Here is a 25,481-nt window from a genome sequence, read left to right as displayed (position 1 = left end):
ATGAAAGAGGGGACCATCAGACAGAAGGCCTGGCCTTAGATGAAGAGGCCATGGCAGGCAACTGGACATTCAGACCAAGTCTGCATACCAAATCCTGTGAGGCCACGCTGGGGCTAATAGGATTACAAATGACTTCTAATTTTATCTTGGAAAAAACTCTGCAGAGTAGGGACAGAGGGGGAAATATATAAGCAGGCTGGAAAGACTAAGGAACTGCTAGAGCATCCAATACCTCTGTCTGAGGATCCCTGTACCTCGCAAGGTATTGGGAAGTTTCTTGTTCAAATGTGAGGCCATCAGATCCATTTCTGATAGGCCCCAGTTTTTTTACAATCAGACAGAATACATCTTGGTGGAGAGACCACTCTCCCGTATGTAGGGACTGACAACTGAGGTAATCTGCCTCCCAGCTGTCTACTACTGGTATGTGAATCGCAGTGATGAGGCAGGAATTGGTTTCTACTCAAGAGAAGATTCAAGATACTTCTATCATGGCTAGGGAACTGTGAGTTCCCCCTTGATGATTGACATAAGCTACTGACGTAACATTGTCTGTCTGAAATCGGAGATAAGGCTCCCTTTTCAATAGAGGCCAAGCCTGAAGGGCCCTGAAGAGTTCATGGAGTTCCAAAATATTGATTGGTAACCTCAACTCCCAAGGAGTGCGTACTGGGATCTAAGACTATCTCTTGGGATATTGGAGTATAATCCTTGCACCATTGGTGGAGCATACAAAGCTGAAGAGGTCTCATATGAAATCAAGCAAATGTGATTGCGTCTAAAGCTGCACTCATGAGCCCTAGTACTTCCATACACAGAGCCACTGAAGGGAATGAGACTGTAGGTTTAGAGAAGCTGATATCAATTTTATTTGTCTCTTTTCTGTCAGGGAAAGAGTCATGGACACTGATTCTATCTAGAAACCTAAAAAGGTAAGCTTTGTCTGAGGAATCAAGGAGCACTTTTGTAATAGATCCTCCCACCATGTCTTTGAAGAAACAACAATAGTGGTTTTGTGTGAAATTCTGCTAATACCAAGATATTGTCCAGGTAATGAAAAACTGCAATACCCTGAGCTCAGATTACAGATAAAAGGGCACTATGAACCTTGGTAAATATTCTCTGATAACTCTTTTCCATAAAAGAAAACCTCAGAAACTGGTAATGATCTGGGTGAATTGGGATGTGAAGGTAAGCATCCTGTAAATCTATTGTGGGCATAAAGAGACCTTGTTGAATAAAATGCAGAATAGTCCTGATAGTTTCCATTTTGAAAGTTGGTATTCTTACAAATTGGTTTATTTTTCAGATCCAAAATTGGTCAGAAAGAGTCTTCCTTCCTTGATACAATGAAGAGATTTGAATAAAATCCCACCCCCTGTTCCTACAAAGGAACTGGAAAAATTACTCCAATAGATTTCAGATCTAAGACACATTGAAGAAAAGCTTGAGCATTATTTGATGTTTTGGAATATGGGGAAGAAAGAACCTTCCTGTGGGAGGTCTTATTTTGAATTCAATTCGATATCCCTGAGAAATAATGTTTTGAATCCAGGGATTTTAGACAGATTGTAACCAAGCTTTCGGTAAAAGGTTTAATCTGCCCCCTACCAGTAATAATGAGTTGAGGGCTGTACCTTCATGCAGTCTTAGAGGTTGGATTAGATTTATTATTCTGGTTGTATTTGTTCCAATTTGAAGTGGGTCTCCAGACTTAGCCAGAAGGTTTAAGGGATGAGTCAGCTTTCTGTTCTCTATTCTGACGAAAGAAACGAAAATGATTAGGAGTTTTAACTTTTCCTTTTGACTTTTTGTCTTGAGGAAGAATAGCTCCCTTACCTCCAGTTATAGTAAAAATAATAGAATCCAGTTGAGACCCAATTTCTTTACTTGGAAAGAAAGAGACAATAATCTAGTTTTAGACACCATGTCAGCATTTCAGGATTTAAGCATAGGTCTCTTCAGGTAAGTATTGCTAGAGACATGATTTTGATGTTAATTTTAATAATAACAAATACTGCATCGCAAATAAAATAGTTTGCATTTTGGAGTAAATTCAATAGATTCGATTATTCAGGGTCAGTGGATAGCTGCTGTGCAAGACTGGTTAACCAGTAAGTAGAAGCAGCAGCCACATGAGCAATAGATATAGCTGGTCTAAGTATGTAGCTAGTTTGAAGAAATACCATTCTTAGATAAGATTCAAGTTTTCTGTCTAAAGGGTAGCTGCTGTGCAAGACTGGTTAACCAGTAAATAGAAGCAGCAGCCACATCAGCAATAGATATAGCTGGTCTAAGTATGTAGCTAGTTTGAAGAAATACCATTCTTAGATAAGATTCAAGTTTTCTGTCTAAAGGGTAGCTGCTGTGCAAGACTGGTTAACCAGTAAATAGAAGCAGCAGCCACATCAGCAATAGATATAGCTGGTCTAAGTATGTAGCTAGTTTAAAGAAATGCCCTTCTTAGATAAGGTTCAAGTTATCTGTCTAAAGGGTCTTTAAAAGAAGTACTGTCTTTTAGAGGAATAGTAGTATGTTTAGCTAGAGTGGAAATGGCCCCATCAACTTTAGGAACCGTTTCCCATAACGCTAAGTTAGCAGAAGGTATAGTTTTTTTAAACGTTGTAGAAGAGTTAAGAGAGACACCTGGCTTAGACCATCCCTTAGCAATCATATCAGGGACAGCATCAGGTATAGGAAAAAAATCTCAGGGAGATTGACAACAGTTTTATATATTAAATTTAAACAATTACAGGGTTTATCATCAGAAGGTTTAAATTCTTCAATCCCTAAAGCGAATAAGACTCCCTTCAAAAGAGAAACAAAATGTTAAATTTTAAATAAAAAGGAGGAATTATCAGGTTCTACGTCCAATGAGGGAGCCTCACTGTAAGTGGAATCCTCATTGTTGAACTGACCTTTTTCGCTTATTAAAAGGCGGTTGTGCAGCCAGAGCCTTCGTAATGGCAGTAGTAATAATTTTTTTCATTGCTGGAGGTACTCCATCTGCATCTATCTGTAAGGAGGAGACAGAAGGTGTGTTAGTACACATAGAAACATCATTAGATCAATCAGTATGCAATAAAAAAAAATCTAAGCATGAGTCCCATAAATGAGCTGAAGACCTTTTTTTTTTTGGGGGGGGGGGGGGGAGGTGTGTGCTAGTGTACATGCATCCATTATTATCAGTTATTTGTAGAGCGCCTTCCGATTCCGCAGCGCTATCCATTGACGTGCCTTACAATTATTACATTAGCATACTATGACGCGCTGTTTTTTTAAGGCTTGTGTTAACTGATGTGTGCTTCAGATTTAATCCTTTGTGCTAATACTATGGTGCGCTAACCAGGACAAGTATTGTAAGTGTCGGTTTCAAAGTTATGCATTAATTTTGATGTGCACTTCCTGTGTGTAATATGGTGCGTGAACACGACAAGCATTTTATACATTAGTTTTGATGCGCAGATTTGAAAAAAAATCACGCAAAAAAAGGCCAAGGGGAATATTAAGAATATGCCCTAGAGCCATACATACACATATACATATATAGTTAAACATTTACAAGTCCCCATAAACAACATAATTTATGTAAGAACTTACCTGATAAATTCATTTCTTTCATATTAACAAGAGTCCATGAGCTAGTGACGTATGGGATATACATTCCTACCAGGAGGGGCAAAGTTTCCCAAACCTTAAAATGCCTATAAATACACCCCTCACCACACCCACAAATCAGTTTAACGAATAGCCAAGAAGTGGGGTGATAAGAAAAAAAGTGCGAAGCATATAAAATAAGGAATTGGAATAATTGTGCTTTATACAAAAAAATCATAACCACCACAAAAAAAGGGTGGGCCTCATGGACTCTTGTTAATATGAAAGAAATGAATTTATCAGGTAAGTTCTTACATAAATTATGTTTTCTTTCATGTAATTAACAAGAGTCCATGAGCTAGTGACGTATGGGATAATGACTACCCAAGATGTGGATCTTTCCACACAAGAGTCACTAGAGAGGGAGGGATAAAATAAAGACAGCCAATTCCTGCTGAAAATAATCCACACCCAAAATAAAGTTTAACAAAAAACATAAGCAGAAGATTCAAACTGAAACCGCTGCCTGAAGAACTTTTCTACCAAAAACTGCTTCAGAAGAAGAAAATACATCAAAATGGTAGAATTTAGTAAAAGTATGCAAAGAGGACCAAGTTGCTGCTTTGCAGATCTGGTCAACCGAAGCTTCATTCCTAAACGCCCAGGAAGTAGATACTGACCTAGTAGAATGAGCTGTAATTCTCTGAGGCGGAGTTTTACCCGACTCAACATAGGCAAGATGAATTAAAGATTTCAACCAAGATGCCAAAGAAATGGCAGAAGCTTTCTGGCCTTTCCTAGAACCGGAAACGATAACAAATAGACTAGAAGTCTTACGGAAAGATTTCGTAGCTTCAACATAATATTTCAAAGCTCTAACAACATCCAAAGAATGCAACGATTTCTCCTTAGAATTCTTAGGATTAGGACATAATGAAGGAACCACAATTTCTCTACTAATGTTGTTGGAATTCACAACTTTAGGTAAAAATTCAAAAGAAGTTCGCAACACCGCCTTATCCTGATGAAAAATCAGAAAAGGAGACTCACAAGAAAGAGCAGATAATTCAGAAACTCTTCTAGCAGAAGAGATGGCCAAAAGGAACAAAACTTTCCAAGAAAGTAATTTAATGTCCAATGAATGCATAGGTTCAAACGGAGGAGCTTGAAGAGCTCCCAGAACCAAATTCAAACTCCAAGGAGGAGAAATTGACTTAATGACAGGTTTTATACGAACCAAAGCTTGTACAAAACAATGAATATCAGGAAGAATAGCAATCTTTCTGTGAAAAAGAACAGAAAGAGCGGAGATTTGTCCTTTCAAAGAACTTGCGGACAAACCCTTATCTAAACCATCCTGAAGAAACTGTAAAATTCTCGGTATTCTAAAAGAATGCCAAGAAAAATGATGAGAAAGACACCAAGAAATATAAGTCTTCCAGACTCTATAATATATCTCTCGAGATACAGATTTACGAGCCTGTAACATAGTATTAATCACAGAGTCAGAGAAACCTCTATGACCAAGAATCAAGCGTTCAATCTCCATACCTTTAAATTTAAGGATTTCAGATCCGGATGGAAAAAAGGACCTTGTGACAGAAGGTCTGGTCTTAACGGAAGAGTCCATGGTTGGCAAGATGCCATCCGGACAAGATCCGCATACCAAAACCTGTGAGGCCATGCCGGAGCTATTAGCAGAACAAACGAGCATTCCCTCAGAATCTTGGAGATTACTCTTGGAAGAAGAACTAGAGGCGGAAAGATATAGGCAGGATGATACTTCCAAGGAAGTGATAATGCATCCACTGCCTCCGCCTGAGGATCCCGGGATCTGGACAGATACCTGGGAAGTTTCTTGTTTAGATGAGAGGCCATCAGATCTATCTCTGGGAGCCCCCACATTTGAACAATCTGAAGAAATACCTCTGGGTGAAGAGACCATTCGCCCGGATGCAACGTTTGGCGACTGAGATAATCCGCTTCCCAATTGTCTACACCTGGGATATGAACCGCAGAGATTAGACAGGAGCTGGATTCCGCCCAAACCAAAATTCGAGATACTTCTTTCATAGCCAGAGGACTGTGAGTCCCTCCTTGATGATTGATGTATGCCACAGTTGTGACATTGTCTGTCTGAAAACAAATGAACGATTCTCTCTTCAGAAGAGGCCAAAACTGAAGAGCTCTGAAAACTGCACGGAGTTCCAAGATATTGATCGGTAATCTCACCTCCTGAGATTCCCAAACTCCTTGTGCCGTCAGAGATCCCCACACAGCTCCCCAACCTGTGAGACTTGCATCTGTTGAAATTACAGTCCAGGTCGGAAGAACAAAAGAAGCCCCCTGAATTAAACGAAGGTGATCTGTCCACCACGTTAGAGAGTGCCGAACAATCGGTTTTAAAGATATTAATTGATATATCTTCGTGTAATCCCTGCACCATTGGTTCAGCATACAGAGCTGAAGAGGTCGCATGTGAAAACGAGCAAAGGGGATCGCGTCCGATGCAGCAGTCATAAGACCTAGAATTTCCATGCATAAGGCTACCGAAGGGAATGATTGAGACTGAAGGTTTCGACAAGCTGTAATCAATTTTAGACGTCTCTTGTCTGTTAAAGACAGAGTCATGGACACTGAATCTATCTGGAAACCCAGAAAGGTTACCCTTGTTTGAGGAATCAAAGAACTTTTTGGTAAATTGATCCTCCAACCATGATCTTGAAGAAACAACACAAGTCGATTCGTATGAGACTCTGCTAAATGTAAAGACTGAGCAAGTACCAAGATATCGTCCAAATAAGGAAATACCACAATACCCTGTTCTCTGATTACAGACAGAAGGGCACCGAGAATCTTTGTGAAAATTCTTGGAGCTGTAGCAAGGCCAAACGGTAGAGCCACAAATTGGTAATGCTTGTCTAGAAAAGAGAATCTCAGGAACTGATAATGATCTGGATGAATCGGAATATGCAGATATGCATCCTGTAAATCTATTGTGGACATATAATTCCCTTGCTGAACAAAAGGCAATATAGTCCTTACAGTTACCATCTTGAACGTTGGTATCCTTACATAACGATTCAATAATTTTAGATCCAGAACTGGTCTGAAGGAATTCTCCTTCTTTGGTACAATGAAGAGATTTGAATAAAACCCCATCCCCTGTTCCGGAACTGGAACTGGCATAATTACTCCAGCCAACTCTAGATCTGAAACACAATTCAGAAATGCTTGAGCTTTCACTGGATTTACTGGGACATGGGAAAGAAAAAATCTCTTTGCAGGAGGTCTCATCTTGAAACCAATTCTGTACCCTTCTGAAACAATGTTCTGAATCCAAAGATTGTGAACAGAATTGATCCAAATTTCTTTGAAAAAACGTAACCTGCCCCCTACCAGCTGAACTGGAATGAGGGCCGTACCTTCATGTGAACTTAGAAGCAGGCTTTGCCTTTCTAGCAGGCTTGGATTTATTCCAGACTGGAGATGGTTTCCAAACTGAAACTGCTCCTGAGGACGAAGGATCAGGCTTTTGTTCTTTGTTGAAACGAAAGGAACGAAAACGATTGTTAGCCCTGTTTTTACCTTTAGACTTTTTATCCTGTGGTAAAAAAGTTCCTTTCCCACCAGTAACAGTTGAAATAATAGAATCCAACTGAGAACCAAATAATTTGTTTCCCTGGAAAGAAATGGAAAGTAGAGTTGATTTAGAAGCCATATCAGCATTCCAGGTCTTAAGCCATAAAGCTCTTCTGGCTAAGATAGCCAGAGACATAAACCTAACATCAACTCTAATAATATCAAAAATGGCATCACAGATGAAATTATTAGCATGCTGGAGAAGAATAATAATATCATGAGAATCACGATTTGTTACTTGTTGCGCTAGAGTTTCCAACCAAAAAGTTGAAGCTGCAGCAACATCAGCCAATGATATAGCAGGTCTAAGAAGATTACCTGAACATAGATAAGCTTTTCTTAGAAAAGATTCAATTTTTCTATCTAAAGGATCCTTAAACGAGGTACCATCTGACGTAGGAATGGTAGTACGTTTAGCAAGGGTAGAAATAGCCCCATCAACTTTAGGGATTTTGTCCCAAAATTCTAACCTGTCAGGCGGAACAGGATATAATTGCTTAAAACGTTTAGAAGGAGTAAATGAATTACCCAATTTATCCCATTCCTTTGAAATTACTGCAGAAATAGCATTAGGAACAGGAAAGACTTCTGGAATAACCGCAGGAGCTTTAAAAACCTTATCCAAACGTATAGAATTAGTATCAAGAGGACTAGAATCCTCTATTTCTAAAGCAATTAGTACTTCTTTAAGTAAAGAGCGAATAAATTCCATCTTAAATAAATATGAAGATTTATCAGCATCAATCTCTGAGATAGAATCCTCTGAACCAGAAGAGTCCAAAGAATCAGAATGATGGTGTTCATTTAAAAATTCATCTGTAGAGAGAGAAGATTTAAAAGACTTTTTACGTTTACTAGAAGGAGAAATAACAGACAAAGCCTTCTTTATGGATTCAGAAACAAAATCTCTTATGTTATCAGGAACATTCTGCACCTTAGATGTTGAGGGAACTGCAACAGGCAATGGTACATCACTAAAGGAAATATTATCTGCTTTAACAAGTTTGTCATGACAATTATTACAAACAACAGCTGGAGGAATAGCTACCAAAAGTTTACAGCAGATACACTTAGCTTTGGTAGATCCAGCAGGCAGTGGTTTTCCTGTAGTATCTTCTGGCTCAGATGCAACGTGAGACATCTTGCAATATGTAAGAGAAAAAACAACATATAAAGCAAAATAGATCAAATTCCTTATAAGACAGTTTCAGGAATGGGAAAAAAATGCCAAACATCAAGCTTCTAGCAACCAGAAGCAAATGAAAAATGAGACTGAAATAATGTGGAGACAACAGCGACGCCCATATTTTTTGGCGCCAAATAAGACGCCCACATTATTTGGCGCCTAAATGCTTTTGGCGCCAAAAATGACGCCACATCCGGAACGCCGACATTTTTGGCGCAAAATAACGTCAAAAATGACGCAACTTCCGGCGACACGTATGACGCCGGAAACGGAAAAGAATTTTTGCGCCAAAAAAGTCCGCGCCAAGAATGACGCAATAAAATGAAGCATTTTCAGCCCCCGCGAGCCTAACAGCCCACAGGGAAAAAAGTCAAATTTTTGAGGTAAGAAAAAATATGATAATTTAAAGCATAATCCCAAATATGAAACTGACTGTCTGGAAATAAGGAAAGTTGAACATTCTGAGTCAAGGCAAATAAATGTTTGAATACATATATTTAGAACTTTATAAATAAAGTGCCCAACCATAGCTTAGAGTGTCACAGAAAATAAGACTTACTTACCCCAGGACACTCATCTACATGTTTGTAGAAAGCCAAACCAGTACTGAAACGAGAATCAGTAGAGGAAATGGTAAATATAAGAGTATATCGTCGATCTGAAAAGGGAGGTAAGAGATGAATCTCTACGACCGATAACAGAGAACCTTATGAAATAGACCCCGTAGAAGGAGATCACTGCATTCAATAGGCAATACTCTCTTCACATCCCTCTGACATTCACTGCACGCTGAGAGGAAAACCGGGCTCCAACTTGCTGCGGAGCGCATATCAACGTAGAATCTAGCACAAACTTACTTCACCACCTCCCTTGGAGGCAAAGTTTGTAAAACTGATTTGTGGGTGTGGTGAGGGGTGTATTTATAGGCATTTTAAGGTTTGGGAAACTTTGCCCCTCCTGGTAGGAATGTATATCCCATACGTCACTAGCTCATGGACTCTTGTTAATTACATGAAAGAAATAGCTGTTAGTGTCTATTAAATAATACAAAACATACTTACCCATAGACACTTGTCCACATAGTGGCAGACAGCCAAACCAGTACTGAAACATAAGCAGAGGTAATGAAATAGGAGTATAACGTCGATCTGTAAAGGAAGGCAGAAGACGAGTCCCTGCGACCGAATTTACAGAGTGCCTATAAAGGATTTCCCATAAGGCGAAAACATTGTATCATGAGGCAATACTCCAATCACATCCCTCTGACAAGCACTGTACTCTGAGGGGAACTGGGATTCAATATGCTCTGAAGCGCCTTTCACTGAAGCCTGGTATGAGTGAAGTGAAAGGAGTTTAATAGGCTTTTGGGGTTTGGGAAACTTTGCCTTCTCCTGGTAGGAATGTATATACCATATGTAACAGCTCGTGGACTCTCGCTACCTATATTAAAAAAACATAATTTATGCTTACCTGATAAATTTATTTCTCTTGTAGTGTATCCAGTCCACGGATCATCCATTACTTATGGGATATTCTCCTTCCCAACAGGAAGTTGCAAGAGATCACCCACAGCAGAGTTGCTATATAGCTCCTCCCCTAACTGCCATATCCAGTCATTCGACCGAAAATATGCAGAGAAAGGAAAAACTATAGGGTGTAGTGGTGACTGTAGTTTAAATGAAAAAAATTACCTGCCTTAAAAGGACAGGGCGGGCCGTGGACTGGATACACTACAAGAGAAATAAATTTATCAGGTAAGCATAAATTATGTTTTCTCTTGTTAAGTGTATCCAGTCCACGGATCATCCATTACTTATGGGATACCAATACCAAAGCTAAAGTACACGGATGATGGGAGGGACAAGGCAGGTACTTAAACGGAAGTTACCACTGCCTATAAAAACCCTTTCTCCCAAAAATAGCCTCCAAAGAAGCAAAGAATCAAATTTATTAAATTTGAAAAAGTATAAAACGTAGACCAAGACTCCGTCTTGTAAAACTGTTCAACAGAAACCTCATTTTTAAAAAGGCCCAAGTGAAAACCACAGGTCTAGTAGGTCTGAGCTGTAAACCCTTCAGGAGGCTGCTGTCTAGTAGTCTCCTAAGCTAAATTATTATGCTTTTCTTAACCAAAAGATAGAGAGGTTGCTGAAGTCTTTGACCTCTCCTTTGACCAGAATAGACAACAAACAAGGTGAAAGTTTGATGAAGATCTGTAGTAGCTTGTAAATAAAACTTTTAAAGCACGAACTACGTCCAAATTGTGTAATAGACGTTCCTTCTTAGAAGAAGGATTAGGGTACAAGAATGGAACAACAATTTCTCGAGTGATATTCTTGTTAGATACCACCTTAGGTAAAAACCCAGGTTGGTACACAGGACCACCTTATCCGTACAGAGGACCAGATAAGGAGAATTACATTGTAACGCAGATAACTCGGAGACTCTACGAGTCGAGGAAATAGCTACCAAAAAGGAACTTTCCAAGATAAAGTTTGATATCTATGGAATGAAAAGGTTCAAAACGGAACTCCTTGAAGAACCTTAAGAACCAGGTTTAAGCTCCATGGCGGAGCAACAGTTTTAAACACAGGCTTGGTTCTAACCAAAGCCTAACCAAAAGCCTGACCGTCTAGAATACCTGCCAGACGCTTGTGCAAAAGAATAGACAGAGTAGAATTCTGTCCTTTTAAGGAACTAGCTGACAACCCTTTTCTCAAAATCATCGTGGAGAAAAGATAATATCCTTGGAATCCCGAATTTACCCCATGAGTAACTCTTGGATTCATAACAATAAGATATTTACACCATATCTATGTTAAATTTTCCTGGAGACAGGATTTCATGCCTGTATTAAGGTATCAATGACTGACTTGGAGAAGCCATGCTTTGATAACATCAAGCGTTCAGTCTCCAGGCAGTCCATCTCAGATTAGTTATATTTAGATGGTTGAAAAAGACCCTGAGAAAGAGGGTCCTGTCTCAGAAGCAGAGACCGTGGTGGAAAGGATGACATGTCCACCAGATCTGAATACCAGGTCCTGCGTGGCCACGCAGGCGCTGCCAAAAACATCAAGCACTCTCCTGCTTGATCTTGTGTAAACACCTCCGGAGGGAATTCCACTCCTCCAGATGAAAAGTCTGACGACTTAGAAAATCCGCCTCCCAGTGCTCAACACCTGGGATATGGATAGCTGATAGACAAGAGTGAGACTCTGTCCAGTGAATTATTTTAAGACTTCTAACATCGCTAGGGAACTATGTTCCCCCTTGATGGATGATGTAAGCCACAGTCGTGATATTGTCCGACTGAAAAATGATGTACCTCAGAGTTGCTAACTGAGGCCAAGTCTGAAGAGCATGGAATATTGCTCCCAGTTCCAGAATATACCTCAGAAGGAGGGTCTCCTCCTGAGTCCACTACCCCTGAGCCTTCAGGGAGTTCCAGACTGTATCCCAACCTAAAAGGCTGGCATCTGTTGTAACGATTGTCCCATCTGACCTGTAGAAAGTCATACCCTTGGACAGATGGACCCGATATAGTCACCAGAGAAGAGAATCTCTGGTCTCTTGGTCCAGAGTTAACAGGAGAACAAATCTGTGTAATCCCCGTTCCTCTGACTGAGCCTGCATAGTTGCAGCGGTCTGAAATGAAGGCGTGCAAACGGTACTATGTCCCTTGCCGCTACCATTAAGCCAATTACATTCATATACTGAGCCACCAACGGGCGCGGATGGAATGAAGAACACAACAGAAATTTAGAAACTTTGACAACCTGGACTCCGTCAGGTAAATTTTCATTTCTACAAAATCTATCAGAATCCCTAGGAGGGAAACCCTTGAGATTGGGGATAGAGAACTCTTCCTGTTCACTTTTCCATCCATGCGATCTCAGAAATGCCAGTACTACTTCCGTATGAGACTTGGCAACTTGGATGTTTGACGCCTGTATCAAAATGTCGTCTAAATAAGGGGCCACTTCTATGCCCCGCGGCCTAAGGACCGCCAAAGCGACCCCAGAGTCTGTATAAAGATTCTTGGGGCTGTAGTTAACCCTAAAGGAAAGAACTACTAAACTGGTAATGCCTGTCTAGAAAGGCAATCTGAAAAATTGATGGCAATCTTTCTGCATCGTAATGTGAGGATAAGCATCCTTCAAATCCATTGTAGCCCTCTATTGACTCTCCTGGATCATAGTTAAGATGGTACGAATAGTTTCCAACTTAAATGATGGAATTCTGAGGAATTTGTTTAAGATCTTTAGATCCAAAATAGATCTGAAGGTTCCCTCTCCTTGGGAACCACAAACAGATTTGAGTAAAAACTCTATCCCTGTTCCTCCCCTGGAACTGGATGGGTCTCGTACACAGTGTAAGAATGCCTCCTCCTTTATCTGGTTTGCAGATAATCGTGAAAGGTGAAATCTCCCCTTCTTTGGGGGGAAAGCTTTGAAATCCAGAAGATATCTCTGGAGTCTGCTGTCTTAGAGGCAGCAGCAGGCTCCTTGGCCTGCTTATCTTTGTTCCAGGTCTGGTTGTCACCAGACCGTCTTGGACTGAGCAAAAGTTCCCTCTTGTTTGCCTTAGAGGAAATTGATGCTACGCCTGCCTTGAAGTTTCGAAAGGCACGAAAATTAGAATTTTTTGGTCCTTGATTTGGACCTATCCTGAGGAAGGGCATTACCTTTTCCTCCAGGATATTAGTAATAATCTCCTTCAAACCAGGCCCGAATAGGGTCTGTCCCTAGAAGGGAAGTTAAGTAGCTTATTTATTAAAGTCACGACAGCTGACCATAATATAAGCCCTAGCGCTGTGCACGCCAGCATAACAAAAACAGAATTCTTAGCCGTTAGTTTAGTCAAAAGAAAACAAGGCATCAGAAAAAAAGGAATTGGCTAGCTTAAGTGCTCTAAGCTTGTCAAGTATTCATCCAATGGAGTCGCTGCCTGTAAAGCCTCATCCAGAGACTCAAACCAGAACGCCGCAGCAGCAGTGACAAAAGCAATGCATGCAAGGGGCTGCAGGATAAAACCTTGTTGAATAAACATTTTCCTAAGGTAACCCTCTAATTCTTTATCCATTGGATCTAAAAAAGCACAACTGTCCTTGACAGGGCTAGTGGTACGCTTAGCTAGAGTAGAAACTCTTTTCTCCACCTTAGGGACTGTCTGCCAAAAGTCCCGTGTGGTGGCATCTGTTAGAAACATTTTTCTAAAAATAGGAGGGGAAGAGAACGGCACACCTGGTCTATCCCATTCCTTATTAATAATTTCTGTAAACCTCTTTAGGTATTGAAAGAAACATCAGTACACACCGGCACTGCATAGTATCTATTCAGTCTACACAATTTCTAGCACTGTGATTGTAAACCAGTCATTCAGAGCTGCTAAAACCTCCCTGAGCAACAAGTGGAGGATCTTAAGCATAAATTTTAAATATAGAAATATCGGAATCAGGTTAAATCATCTCCCCTGAATCAAAAATATGACCCACTGCATATAGTGAGGCAGTAACAGACATGGTTCTTGACGCATCTGTATGCTCTGTATCTATCCCCAGAGCTATCTCGCTTTCCTTTAATTTCAGGTAGTCTGACTAATACCGCTTCCAGAGTATTATTCCTAACTTTCGCCATGTCTAGTAAAATAAACTCTATAAGCGCCCTTGATGTACTAGGTGCCATTTGAGCGTGAATCCCTGGAGCGGGAGTCAAAGAGTCTGACACGTGGGGAGAGTTAGTCGGCATAACTTCCCCCTCGACAGAAACCTCTGGTGATAATGTTTTAAAAGACAAAAATGATCTTTATTGTTTAACATGAAATCAGTACATCTGGCACACATTCTAAAATGGGGTTCCACCATGGCTTTTAAACATAATGAACACAGAGCTTCCTCTATGTCAGACATGTTAGAACAGACTAATAAGCTTGGAAAACACTTTAAATCAAGTTAACAAGCAAATATAAAAAACGTTACTGTGCCTTTAAGAGAAACAAATTTTGTCAGCATTTGAAAAACATTGTAAAAAAGGCAGTAAATCAAACGAAATTTTTACAGTATATGTAATAAGTTCACAGAGCATTGCACCCACTTGCAAATGGATGATTAACCCCTTAATGCAAAAAACAGATAAAAAAAAAAAATGACATGGACGTTTTTTTAACAGACACAACAAAACTGCCACAGCTGAGCTGTGGATTACCTTCCCTATAAACGATTTTGGAAGTCTTTTTAGCCCTTTAGAGATGTCCTGTAGTATTCAAAGGACTGCTGAGGGAATCTGGATGATTCATTTTGTAATTTTAACTGTGCAAAAAAGCTCTAAATTAGGTCCCTCCCACTCATATTACAACAGTGGGGAACTCAGTTAACTGTTGCTATGCAGAAATTAAGCCAGCCATGTGGAAAATTATGCCCCAATAAACCTTATCACCAATGTACCTCAAAAAACGATTAAACATGCCAGTAAACGTTTTTAAAACAACCTTCTTTTAAAGAGTATGTATCTCTATTAATAAGCCTGTCTTGCTTTCCCTGCATTAAGGCTTCAATTAGATTATTTCAGTATCAGCAGCATTTTCATAGTCAATTCCATTCCTTAGAAAATTACTTTACTGCACATACATTAATAAGCCTGCTAACAGTCGCTTTCACTGCATTAAGGCTTTACTTATATTAATTTGGTAACAGCAGTATTTTCTTAGTCAATTCCATTCCTTAGAAAATTATTTTACTGCACATACATTAATAAGCCTGCTAACAGTCGCTTTCACTGCATTAAGGCTTTACTTACATTAATTTGGTAACAGCAGCATTTTCTAGTCAATTCCATTCCTTAGAAAAATATTTTACTGCACATACCTCATTTGCAGGAAAACCTGCACGCTGTCCCCCATCTGAAGTTTACCTCACTCCTCAGAATGTGTGAGAAACAGCCAGTGGATCTTAGTTACGTCTGCTAAGATCATAGAAAAACTCAGGCAGATTCTTCTTCCAAATACTGCCTGAGAGAAAAAACAGCACACTCCGGTGCCATTTAAAAATAACAAACTTTTGATTGAAGAAATAAATTAAGTATAAAACACCACTCCTCTCGCGAACCTCCTTCTATGTTGAGAGCTTGCAAGAGAATGACTGGGTATGGCAGTTAGGGGAGGAGCTATATAGCAACTCTGCTGTGGGTGATCTCTTGCAACTTCCTGTTGGGAAGGAGAATATCCCATAAGTAATGGATGATCCGTGGACTGGATACACTTAACAAGAGAAATATGATTTTAGCAGCAATCTTTTGTTGGGAAGTCTTTCTATTTCAAACCTGAACTGTGCATGACATACACTATATCTCTCAAACTGTTCACTTCTGTATTAAAATTTATACACAATTTGTAGGAAAACAAAATTTATGCTTAATTGATCAATTTCTTTCTCTTGTGGTGTATCCAGTCCACGGGTTTATCCATTACTTGTGGGATATTCTCCTTCCCAACAGGAAGCTGCAAGAGGACACCCACAGCAGAGCTGTCTATATAGCTCCTCCCCTAACTGCCACCCCCAGTCATTCGACCGAAGACAAGCAAGAAAAAGGAGAAACTATAGGGTGCAGTGGTGACTGTAGTTTAAAAATTAAAAACACCTGCCTTAAAGTGACAGGGCGGGCCGTGGACTGGATACACCACAAGAGAAAGAAATTTATCAGGTAAGCATAAATTTTGTTTTCTCTTGTAAGGTGTATCCAGTCCACGGGTTCATCCATTACTTGTGGGATACCAATACCAAAGCTTTAGGACATGGATGAAGGGAGGGACAAGGCAGGCACTTAAACGGAAGGCACCACTGCCTGCAAGACCTTTCTCCCAAAAATAGTCTCCGAGGAAGCAAAAGTATCAAATTTGTAGAATTTAGAAAAAGTATGAAGCGAAGACCAAGTCGCCGCCTTGCAAATCTGTTCAACAGAGGCCTCATGTTTAAAAGCCCATGTGGAAGCTACCACTCTAGTAGAATGAGCTGTAATTCTTTCAGGAGGCTGCTGGCCAGCAGTCTCATAAGCTAAACGGATTATGCTTCTCAGCCAAAAAGAAAGAGAAGTTGCCGAAGCCTTTTGGCCTCTCCTCTTTCCAGAGTAGACGACAAACAATGCAGATGTTTGACGAAAATCCTTAGTAGCTTGCAAATAAAACTTTAAAGCACGAACCACGTCAAGATTGTGTAACAGACGTTCCTTCTTTGAAGAAGGATTAGGACACAGTAACGGAACAACAATTTCCTGATTGATATTCGTATTAGATACTACCTTAGGAAGAAACCCAGGTTTGGTAAGCAAAACTACCTTATCTGCATGGAAGATCAGATAAGGGGAATCACACTGCAAGGCAGATAACTCTGAAACTCTACGAGCTGAAGAGATAGCTACTAAAAACAGAACTTTCCAAGATAAAAGCTTGATATCTATGGAATGCAAGGGTTCAAACGGAACCCCTTGAAGAACTTTAAGAACTAAATTTAAACTCCATGGCGGAGCAACAGGTTTAAACACAGGCCTGATTCTAACCAAAGCCTGACAAAACGCCTAAACGTCTGGAACATCAGCCAGGCGCTTGTGCAAAAGAATAGACAGAGCAGAAATCTGTCCCTTTAAGGAACTAGCCGATAATCCCTTTTCCAATCCTTCTTGGAGAAAAGATAGTATCCTAGGAATCCTGACCTTACTCCACAAGTAACCCTTGGATTCACACCAATGAAGATATTTACACCATATCTTATGATAGATTTTCCTGGTGTCAGGCTTTCGAGCCAGAATCAAGGTATCAATGACCGACTCGGAGAAACCACGTTTTGATAAAATCAAGCGTTCAATCTCCAAGCAGTCAGACGCAGAGAAATTAGATTTGGATGTTTGAATGGACCTTGGAGTAGAAGGTCCTGCCTCAGCGGCAGAGTCCATGGTGGAGAGGATGACATGTCCACCAGATCCGCATACCAAGTCCTGCGTGGCCACGCAGGCGCTATCAAAATCACTGAAGCTCTCTCCTGCTTGATCTTGGCAATCAGACGAGGGAGGAGAGGAAACGGTGGAAACATATAAGCCAGGTTGAAGGACCAGGGCACTGCTAGAGCATCTATCAGCGCTGCCTGGGGATCCCTTGACCTGGACCCGTAACAAGGAAGCTTGGCGTTCTGACGAGACACCATCAGATCCAGTTCTGGTTTGCCCCAAAGTTGAATCAGCTGGGCAAATACCTCCGGATGGAGCTCCCACTCCCCCGGATGAAAAGTCTGCCGACTTAGAAAATCCACCTCCCAGTTCTCTACTCCTGGGATATGGATAGCTGAGAGATAGCAAGAGTGAACCTCTGCCCATAGAATTATCTTGGAAACCTCCATCATTGCCAGGGGACTCCTTGTTCCCCTCTGATGGTTGATATAGGCTACAGTTGTGATATTGTCCGACTAAAATCTGATGAACTTGACCGCAGCTAGTTGAGGCCAAGCCTGAAGAGCATTGAATATCGCTCTTAGTTCCGGAATGTTTATCGGAAGGAGGGCTCCCTCCTGAGTCCACGAATCCTGAGCCTTCAGGGAGTTCCAGACTGCGCCCCAGCCCAGAAGGCTGGCATCTGTCGTCACTATAGTCCACTCTGGCCTGCGGAAACTCATTCCCCTGGACAGATGGACCCGAGATAACCACCAGAGAAGAGAATCCCTGGTCTCTTGATCCAGATTTAACAGAGGAGACAAATCTGTGCAGTCCCCATTCCACTGGTTGAGCATGCAAAGTTGCAGTGGTCTGAGATGTAGGCGGGCAAACGGAACTATGTCCATTGCCGCTACAATTAGGCCGATCATTTCCATACACCGAGCCACTGATGGCCGAGAAGTGGAATGAAGAGCACGGCAAGAAGTTAGAAGTTTTGATATCCTGACTTCTGTCAGAAAAATTTTCATTTCTACTGAATCTATCAGAGTTCCTAGGAAGCAAACTCTTGTGAGAGGAGAGAGAGAACTCTTTTCTATGTTCACTTTCCACCCGTGAGACCTCAGAAAGGCCAGAACAATGTCCGTATGGGACTTGGCGATTTGAAAAGTCGACGCCTGAATCAGAATGTCGTCTGGGTAAGGGGCTACCGCTATGCCCCGCGGCCTTAGAGCCACCAGAAGGGACCCTAGAACCTTCGTAAAGATTCTTGGTGCCGTGGCTAACCCGAAGGGAAGAGCCACAAACTGGTAATGCCTGTCTAAGAAGGCGAACCTGAGGAACTGATGATGATCTCTGTGAATCGGAATGTGGAGATAAGCATCCTTTAAGTCCACGGTAGTCATATATTGACCCTCCTGGATCATAGGGAGGATGGTTCGGATAGTCTCCATCTTGAAGGATGGGACCCTGAGAAATTTGTTTAGGACCTTGAGATCCAAGATAGGTCTGAAAGTTCCCTCTTTTTTGGGAACTATAAACAGGTTTGAATAAAAACCCAGCCCCTGTTCCTCTCTTGGAACTGGGTGGATCACTCCCATAACCAGTAGGTCTTGAACGCAACATAAGAATGCCTCTCTTTTTATCGTCTAGAATGTCGTCTAGCGGAGTCTCCACCTGCAGAGCCTCCTCAAGAGACTCGAACCAAAAAGCCGCTGCAGCAGTAACTGGGGCTATGCATGCAAGAGGCTGGAGAATAAAACCTTGATGAATAAAAATTTTCTGAAGGAGACCCTCTAATTTTTTATCCATAGGATTTAGGAAAGCACAACTGTCCTCGACGGGGATAGTTGTACGCTTAGCTAGGGTAGAGACTGCTCCCTCCACCTTAGGGACCGTCTGCCACGAGTCCCGTACGGCGGCATCTATGGGAAACATCTTTTTGAAAGCAGGAGGGGAGAGAACAGCACACCTGGTCTATCCCATTCCTTAGTAATAATTTCCGAAAACCTCTTAGGGACTGGAAAAACATCAGTGTAAACAGGCACTGCAAAGTATTTGTCCATTTTACACAATTTCTCTGGAACCACAATGGGGTCACAATCATCCAGAGTCGCTAAAACCTCCCTAAGCAATAAGCGGAGGTGTTCAAGCTTAAATTTAAACGCTGTCATTTCAGAAAAAGACTGAAGCAATGCCTTCCCTGAATCTGAAATGTCAACCCACAGATAGAATCTCACCTGCCTCGGCTTCTGAGTATTGTGAGGGTATATCGGACACAGGCATTAAAGTGTCAGAAAGCTCTGTATTAGTTCTAGCCCCAGAGCTGTCTCGCTTTCCTTGTAACCCTGGCAGTTTGCAAAATACCTCTGTGAGGGTAGCATTCATAACTGCCGCCATGTCCTGTAAGGTAAAAGAATTAGACGCGCTAGATGTACTTGGCGTCACTTGAGCGGGACTTATAGGTTCTGACACATGGGGAGAGCAAGATGGCATAATCTCCCTTTTTTCAGTCAGAGAATCCCCTGGAGATAAATCTTTAAGCGCCATAATATGGTCTTTATAGTTTATAGAAATTTCAGTACATTTGGTACACATTCAAAGAGAGGGTTCCACCATGGCTTCTAAACATATTGAACAAGGAGTTTCCTCTATGTCAGACATGTTTAACTGACTAGTAATGAGACAAGCAAGCTTGGAAAACACTTTAATAAAGTGTGTGTAAGGGACTAAAGCAACATGGCACCCACTTGATTAACCCCTTAGGCCCCAAACCGGATTTAAAAACGTTAAAAAACGTTACAAGACAGTTAAGCACCCTGCCACAGCTCTGCTGAGGCTCCTACCTGCCCTCAAGTACGATTTTGTGCAGAAATAAACCCCTTATAATGGTCCTAAGGTGCCAGAGGACTCCTCTAGGGAAGCTGGATGTCTCAGTCTGAATTAAAACTGCGCACTTAGAGCGCTAAAATAGGCCCCTCCCACCATGTACTGGATGCCAGAGGGGCCTTAAGAAAAAACTCCTAGGAGTATCTGATTAGCCATGTGGAAACTAGGCCCCAAATAAAGACTTATCTCCCTCAGAGAAAAAACGTCCTATTTTTGAATTCATGTAAACGTTTAACTGTCACTAAGTAATAAGAGTATTACTCTGTTTTGTAAGCATGATCCCAGTCGCTGTTAAATCACTGCATCAGGCTTACCTCAAATACACAAGGCTCTGTCAGCATTTGCTAGAACTCATTCATCTCTCTAGAAATAAATATACTGAACATACCTCAAAGCAGGTAATCTGCAGACCGTTCCCCCAACTGAAGTTGTCCCATACTCAGTTATGTGTGAGAACAGCAATGGACCTTAGTTACAAACCACTAAGATCATCAACCTCCAGGCAGAACTCTTCTTCTAATTTCTGCCTGAGAGTAAAACAGTACAACGCCGGTACCGTTTAAAAATAACAATCTTTTGATTGAAGGTTAAACTACACTAAGTCACCACATATCTCTTGATACTTCCTATCTTGTTGAGAGCTGCAAGAGAATGACTGGGGGTGTCAGTTAGGGGAGGAGCTATATAGACAGCTCTGCTGTGGGTGTCCTCTTGCAGCTTCCTGTTGGGAAGGAGAATATCCCACAAGTAATGGATGAACCCGTGGACTGGATACACCTTACAAGAGAAAGTAACGTTAATTCAAACCAGCAATACTGCAATGTAATTAAAGGAGAAAGGCCTAAAAATTATAAGATTAATAGATTAATACCAGTTTAATTAATTACTTTTTGGATAGTTGTCCTATAACTGCTTATTAAGAAAGTGATTCTGGAGTGAAAGTGGCTCAAATATGACCCTGCATAGGTCAAAGTCCACCTTGGAGATTGCTAACAGCATATTGATACAGGCTATACAGGGGTATAACAGTTTATTATTTTTTAATACAATAAATTTCTTTCATGTGGACACATTAAAAAAATAAACAGCTCTCTTAATAAATATTTTTTGTCAGCTCAACCAACAAGAAACAATATTCAGTTTTCATCAGTCAGCAACAATGAAAAGTTAAAACAATTGGCAGAAATGGTGTGTGTGATACATGTTCATAAATACTGTACAGAGCCTCAAACAATGCAGTGACCAAGACTGAACAACTTGGACCCAAAAATTTACAATGGCGGCCATTTTTTTTTTTTTTTATTTATTTTTTTTACAAATCTCAGCATTTACTACTTTTCTCCAAAATGCAAACAAAGGTAAGAAAAATTAGTAAGTGGAGTGTGAGGATCGGGGTGTACATAAATAATATCTAGTTCTTAGCCTTCCCTAGTCAATAAATAAGCAAATAAGTGTTTTTTGTTTTGTTTAAGTGCTACTAAATAGAAATATAAAGTTGATAATCTGCTTTTGTGTGATGAGACAGTTACCTGTGTGAATGAAGACATGTCTCTGAAGGTGGTAGTTGGTTCTGAATGCAGCGTTGCAATGCTCACAAACATGGCATTTGGGGATCTTCAAGCCCAGTGAGCCATCCTCATTGATGGTGAGGATCTAAAATAAGCAATGACCAACTTAACAAAAAAAACGAATAATAGTTTCGCAGACTAAAATATCACATGTAATCTGTAAAAACCAGCTGTTTAGACAAAGTTCAATATGCGTAAATTAAATAAAAATACAGAATCCCAAAAATACCAATGATTGAGTGAAATTACTGTGCCATTTCCAGCAGTGGATGATACATGTGCAGATTACATTTGTAGCAATTCTTAACAAAATGTATACAGCAAATCTTTAAACAAAAAAAAAAAGAAAACATAAAAATAATTTTTAATAACTGCCCCTGTGCATGGATATCTGGTACAATCAGTAGTTTAGTGTTTACTGTATGGCGGTTACATTAACAGAGTCGTTTACTTTTAACAGAAAGTAAAGATAATTCCAACAGGACCTCAATTGCTTTACGATGACTGCAGCTATTTTAATTAACTAAAACAAGAATGATTCTTACTTTGGCTGGTGAGCGCTGTTTTCTTTTCTTCTTCTTTTGTAAATCACCCGGCTCCTGCAGCTGCCTGTTTTCTGATATCTGGGGAACTGCATCCTCTGTGAATTTGATTTCTTGCTTAACATGAACCTGCTGGGATGTCATTGATAGCGGTTTAGCAGGAGCAACACTATATAAGAACATTTTTCTGCCAGTGACCTTTATTTAAAGGGACAGTCAACACCAGATGTTTTTGTTGTTTAAAAAGAAAGATAATTCCTTTATTACCCATTCCCTAGTTTTGCATAACCAACACAATTATAATAAACTTTTTACCTCTGTAATTACCTTGTATCTAAGCTTCTGCTGACTGCCCCCTTATTTCAGTTCTTTTGATAGACTTGCATTTTAGCCAATCAGTGCTCACTCCTAGGTCACTTCACGTGCATGAGCTCAATGTTATCTATATGAAACACATGAACTAATGCCCTCTAGTGGTCAAATGCATTTAGATTAGAGGCAGTCTTCAAGGTCTAAGAAATTAGCACATAAACCTCCTAGGTTTAGCTTTCAACTAAGAATACCATGAGAACAGGATCTAAGTCTAAATACTGGGCACCTTGGGGAATAACTGATCTAGACTAAGGGAAAGAAGGCAGTTAAAGTTACATTAAACACTTTGAGATGGTAATGTAAAAAAACAGAATTTATGTTTACCTGATAAATTACTTTCTCCAACGGTGTGTCCGGTCCACGGCGTCATCCTTACTTGTGGGATATTCTCTTCCCCAACAGGAAATGGCAAAGAGCCCAGCAAAGCTGGTCACATGATCCCTCCTAGGCTCCGCCTACCCCAGTCATTCGACCGACGTTAAGGAGGAATATTTGCATAGGAGAAACCATATGGTACCGTGGTGACTGTAGTTAAAGAAAATAAATTATCAGACCTGATTAAAAAAAAAAACCAGGGCGGGCCGTGGACCGGACACACCGTTGGAGAAAGTAATTTATCAGGTAAACATAAATTCTGTTTTCTCCAACATAGGTGTGTCCGGTCCACGGCGTCATCCTTACTTGTGGGAACCAATACCAAAGCTTTAGGACACGGATGAAGGGAGGGAGCAAATCAGGTCACCTAAATGGAAGGCACCACGGCTTGCAAAACCTTTCTCCCAAAAATAGCCTCAGAAGAAGCAAAAGTATCAAACTTGTAAAATTTGGTAAAAGTGTGCAGTGAAGACCAAGTCGCTGCCCTACATATCTGATCAACAGAAGCCTCGTTCTTGAAGGCCCATGTGGAAGCCACAGCCCTAGTGGAATGAGCTGTGATTCTTTCGGGAGGCTGCCGTCCGGCAGTCTCGTAAGCCAATCTGATGATGCTTTTAATCCAAAAAGAGAGAGAGGTAGAAGTTGCTTTTTGACCTCTCCTTTTACCAGAATAAACAACAAACAAGGAAGATGTTTGTCTAAAATCCTTTGTAGCATCTAAATAGAATTTTAGAGCGCGAACAACATCCAAATTGTGCAACAAACGTTCCTTCTTTGAAACTGGTTTCGGACACAGAGAAGGTACGATAATCTCCTGGTTAATGTTTTTGTTAGAAACAACTTTTGGAAGAAAACCAGGTTTAGTACGTAAAACCACCTTATCTGCATGGAACACCAGATAAGGAGGAGAACACTGCAGAGCAGATAATTCTGAAACTCTTCTAGCAGAAGAAATTGCAACTAAAAACAAAACTTTCCAAGATAATAACTTAATATCATCGGAATGCAAGGGTTCAAACGGAACCCCCTGAAGAACTGAAAGAACTAAATTGAGACTCCAAGGAGGAGTCAAAGGTTTGTAAACAGGCTTAATTCTAACCAGAGCCTGAACAAAGGCTTGAACATCTGGCACAGCAGCCAGTTTTTTGTGAAGTAACACCGACAAGGCAGAAATCTGTCCCTTCAGGGAACTTGCAGATAATCCTTTTTCCAATCCTTCTTGAAGGAAGGATAGAATCCTAGGAATCTTAACCTTGTCCCAAGAGAATCCTTTAGATTCACACCAACAGATATATTTTTTCCAAATTTTGTGGTAAATCTTTCTAGTTACAGGCTTTCTGGCCTGAACAAGAGTATCAATAACAGAATCTGAGAACCCTCGCTTCGATAAAATCAAGCGTTCAATCTCCAAGCAGTCAGCTGGAGTGAAACCAGATTCGGATGTTCGAACGGACCCTGAACAAGAAGGTCTCGTCTCAAAGGTAGCTTCCAAGGTGGAGCCGATGACATATTCACCAGATCTGCATACCAAGTCCTGCGTGGCCACGCAGGAGCTATCAAGATCACCGACGCCCTCTCCTGATTGATCCTGGCTACCAGCCTGGGGATGAGAGGAAACGGCGGGAACACATAAGCTAGTTTGAAGGTCCAAGGTGCTACTAGTGCATCCACTAGAGCCGCCTTGGGATCCCTGGATCTGGACCCGTAGCAAGGAACTTTGAAGTTCTGACGAGAGGCCATCAGATCCATGTCTGGAATGCCCCACAGCTGAGTGACTTGGGCAAAGATTTCCGGATGGAGTTCCCACTCCCCCGGATGCAATGTCTGACGACTCAGAAAATCCGCTTCCCAATTTTCCACTCCTGGGATGTGGATAGCAGACAGGTGGCAGGAGTGAGACTCCGCCCATAGAATGATTTTGGTCACTTCTTCCATCGCTAGGGAACTCCTTGTTCCCCCCTGATGGTTGATGTACGCAACAGTTGTCATGTTGTCTGATTGAAACCGTATGAACTTGGCCCTCGCTAGCTGAGGCCAAGCCTTGAGAGCATTGAATATCGCTCTTAGTTCCAGAATATTTATCGGTAGAAGAGATTCTTGCCGAGACCAAAGACCCTGAGCTTTCAGGGATCCCCAGACCGCGCCCCAGCCCATCAGACTGGCGTCGGTCGTGACAATGACCCACTCTGGTCTGCGGAATGTCATCCCTTGTGACAGGTTGTCCAGGGACAGCCACCAACGGAGTGAGTCTCTGGTCCTCTGATTTACTTGTATCTTCGGAGACAAGTCTGTATAGTCCCCATTCCACTGACTGAGCATGCACAGTTGTAATGGTCTTAGATGAATGCGCGCAAAAGGAACTATGTCCATTGCCGCTACCATCAACCCGATCACTTCC

General features: G+C 41.1%; 1 protein-coding gene across 5 annotated transcripts in view; it reads right to left on the bottom strand.

Moving 5' to 3' along the window:
* ZNF148 (zinc finger protein 148) overlaps positions 1-25,481 on the bottom strand; it is a 202,085-nt gene that overhangs the window by 91,316 nt on the left and 85,288 nt on the right. For 4 of the 5 annotated variants that reach the window (XM_053698052.1, XM_053698053.1, XM_053698056.1 and 1 more), the window contains exons 3-4: positions 22,340-22,468; positions 21,756-21,879 (exon numbers count right to left, since the gene is read on the bottom strand). In XM_053698052.1, coding sequence (XP_053554027.1) covers positions 21,756-21,879; positions 22,340-22,468 — 253 coding nt within the window. The remainder of the gene's footprint in view (positions 1-21,755; positions 21,880-22,339; positions 22,469-25,481) is intronic. The other variant, XM_053698055.1, reaches the window with a different exon arrangement.

Source organism: Bombina bombina, chromosome 1 (genome assembly GCF_027579735.1).
Source record: "Bombina bombina isolate aBomBom1 chromosome 1, aBomBom1.pri, whole genome shotgun sequence".
Classification (NCBI taxonomy): Eukaryota; Metazoa; Chordata; class Amphibia; order Anura; family Bombinatoridae; genus Bombina; species Bombina bombina.
Note: the sequence above shows the minus strand (reverse complement) of the source record. Positions and strands in the feature narration are given on the sequence as shown.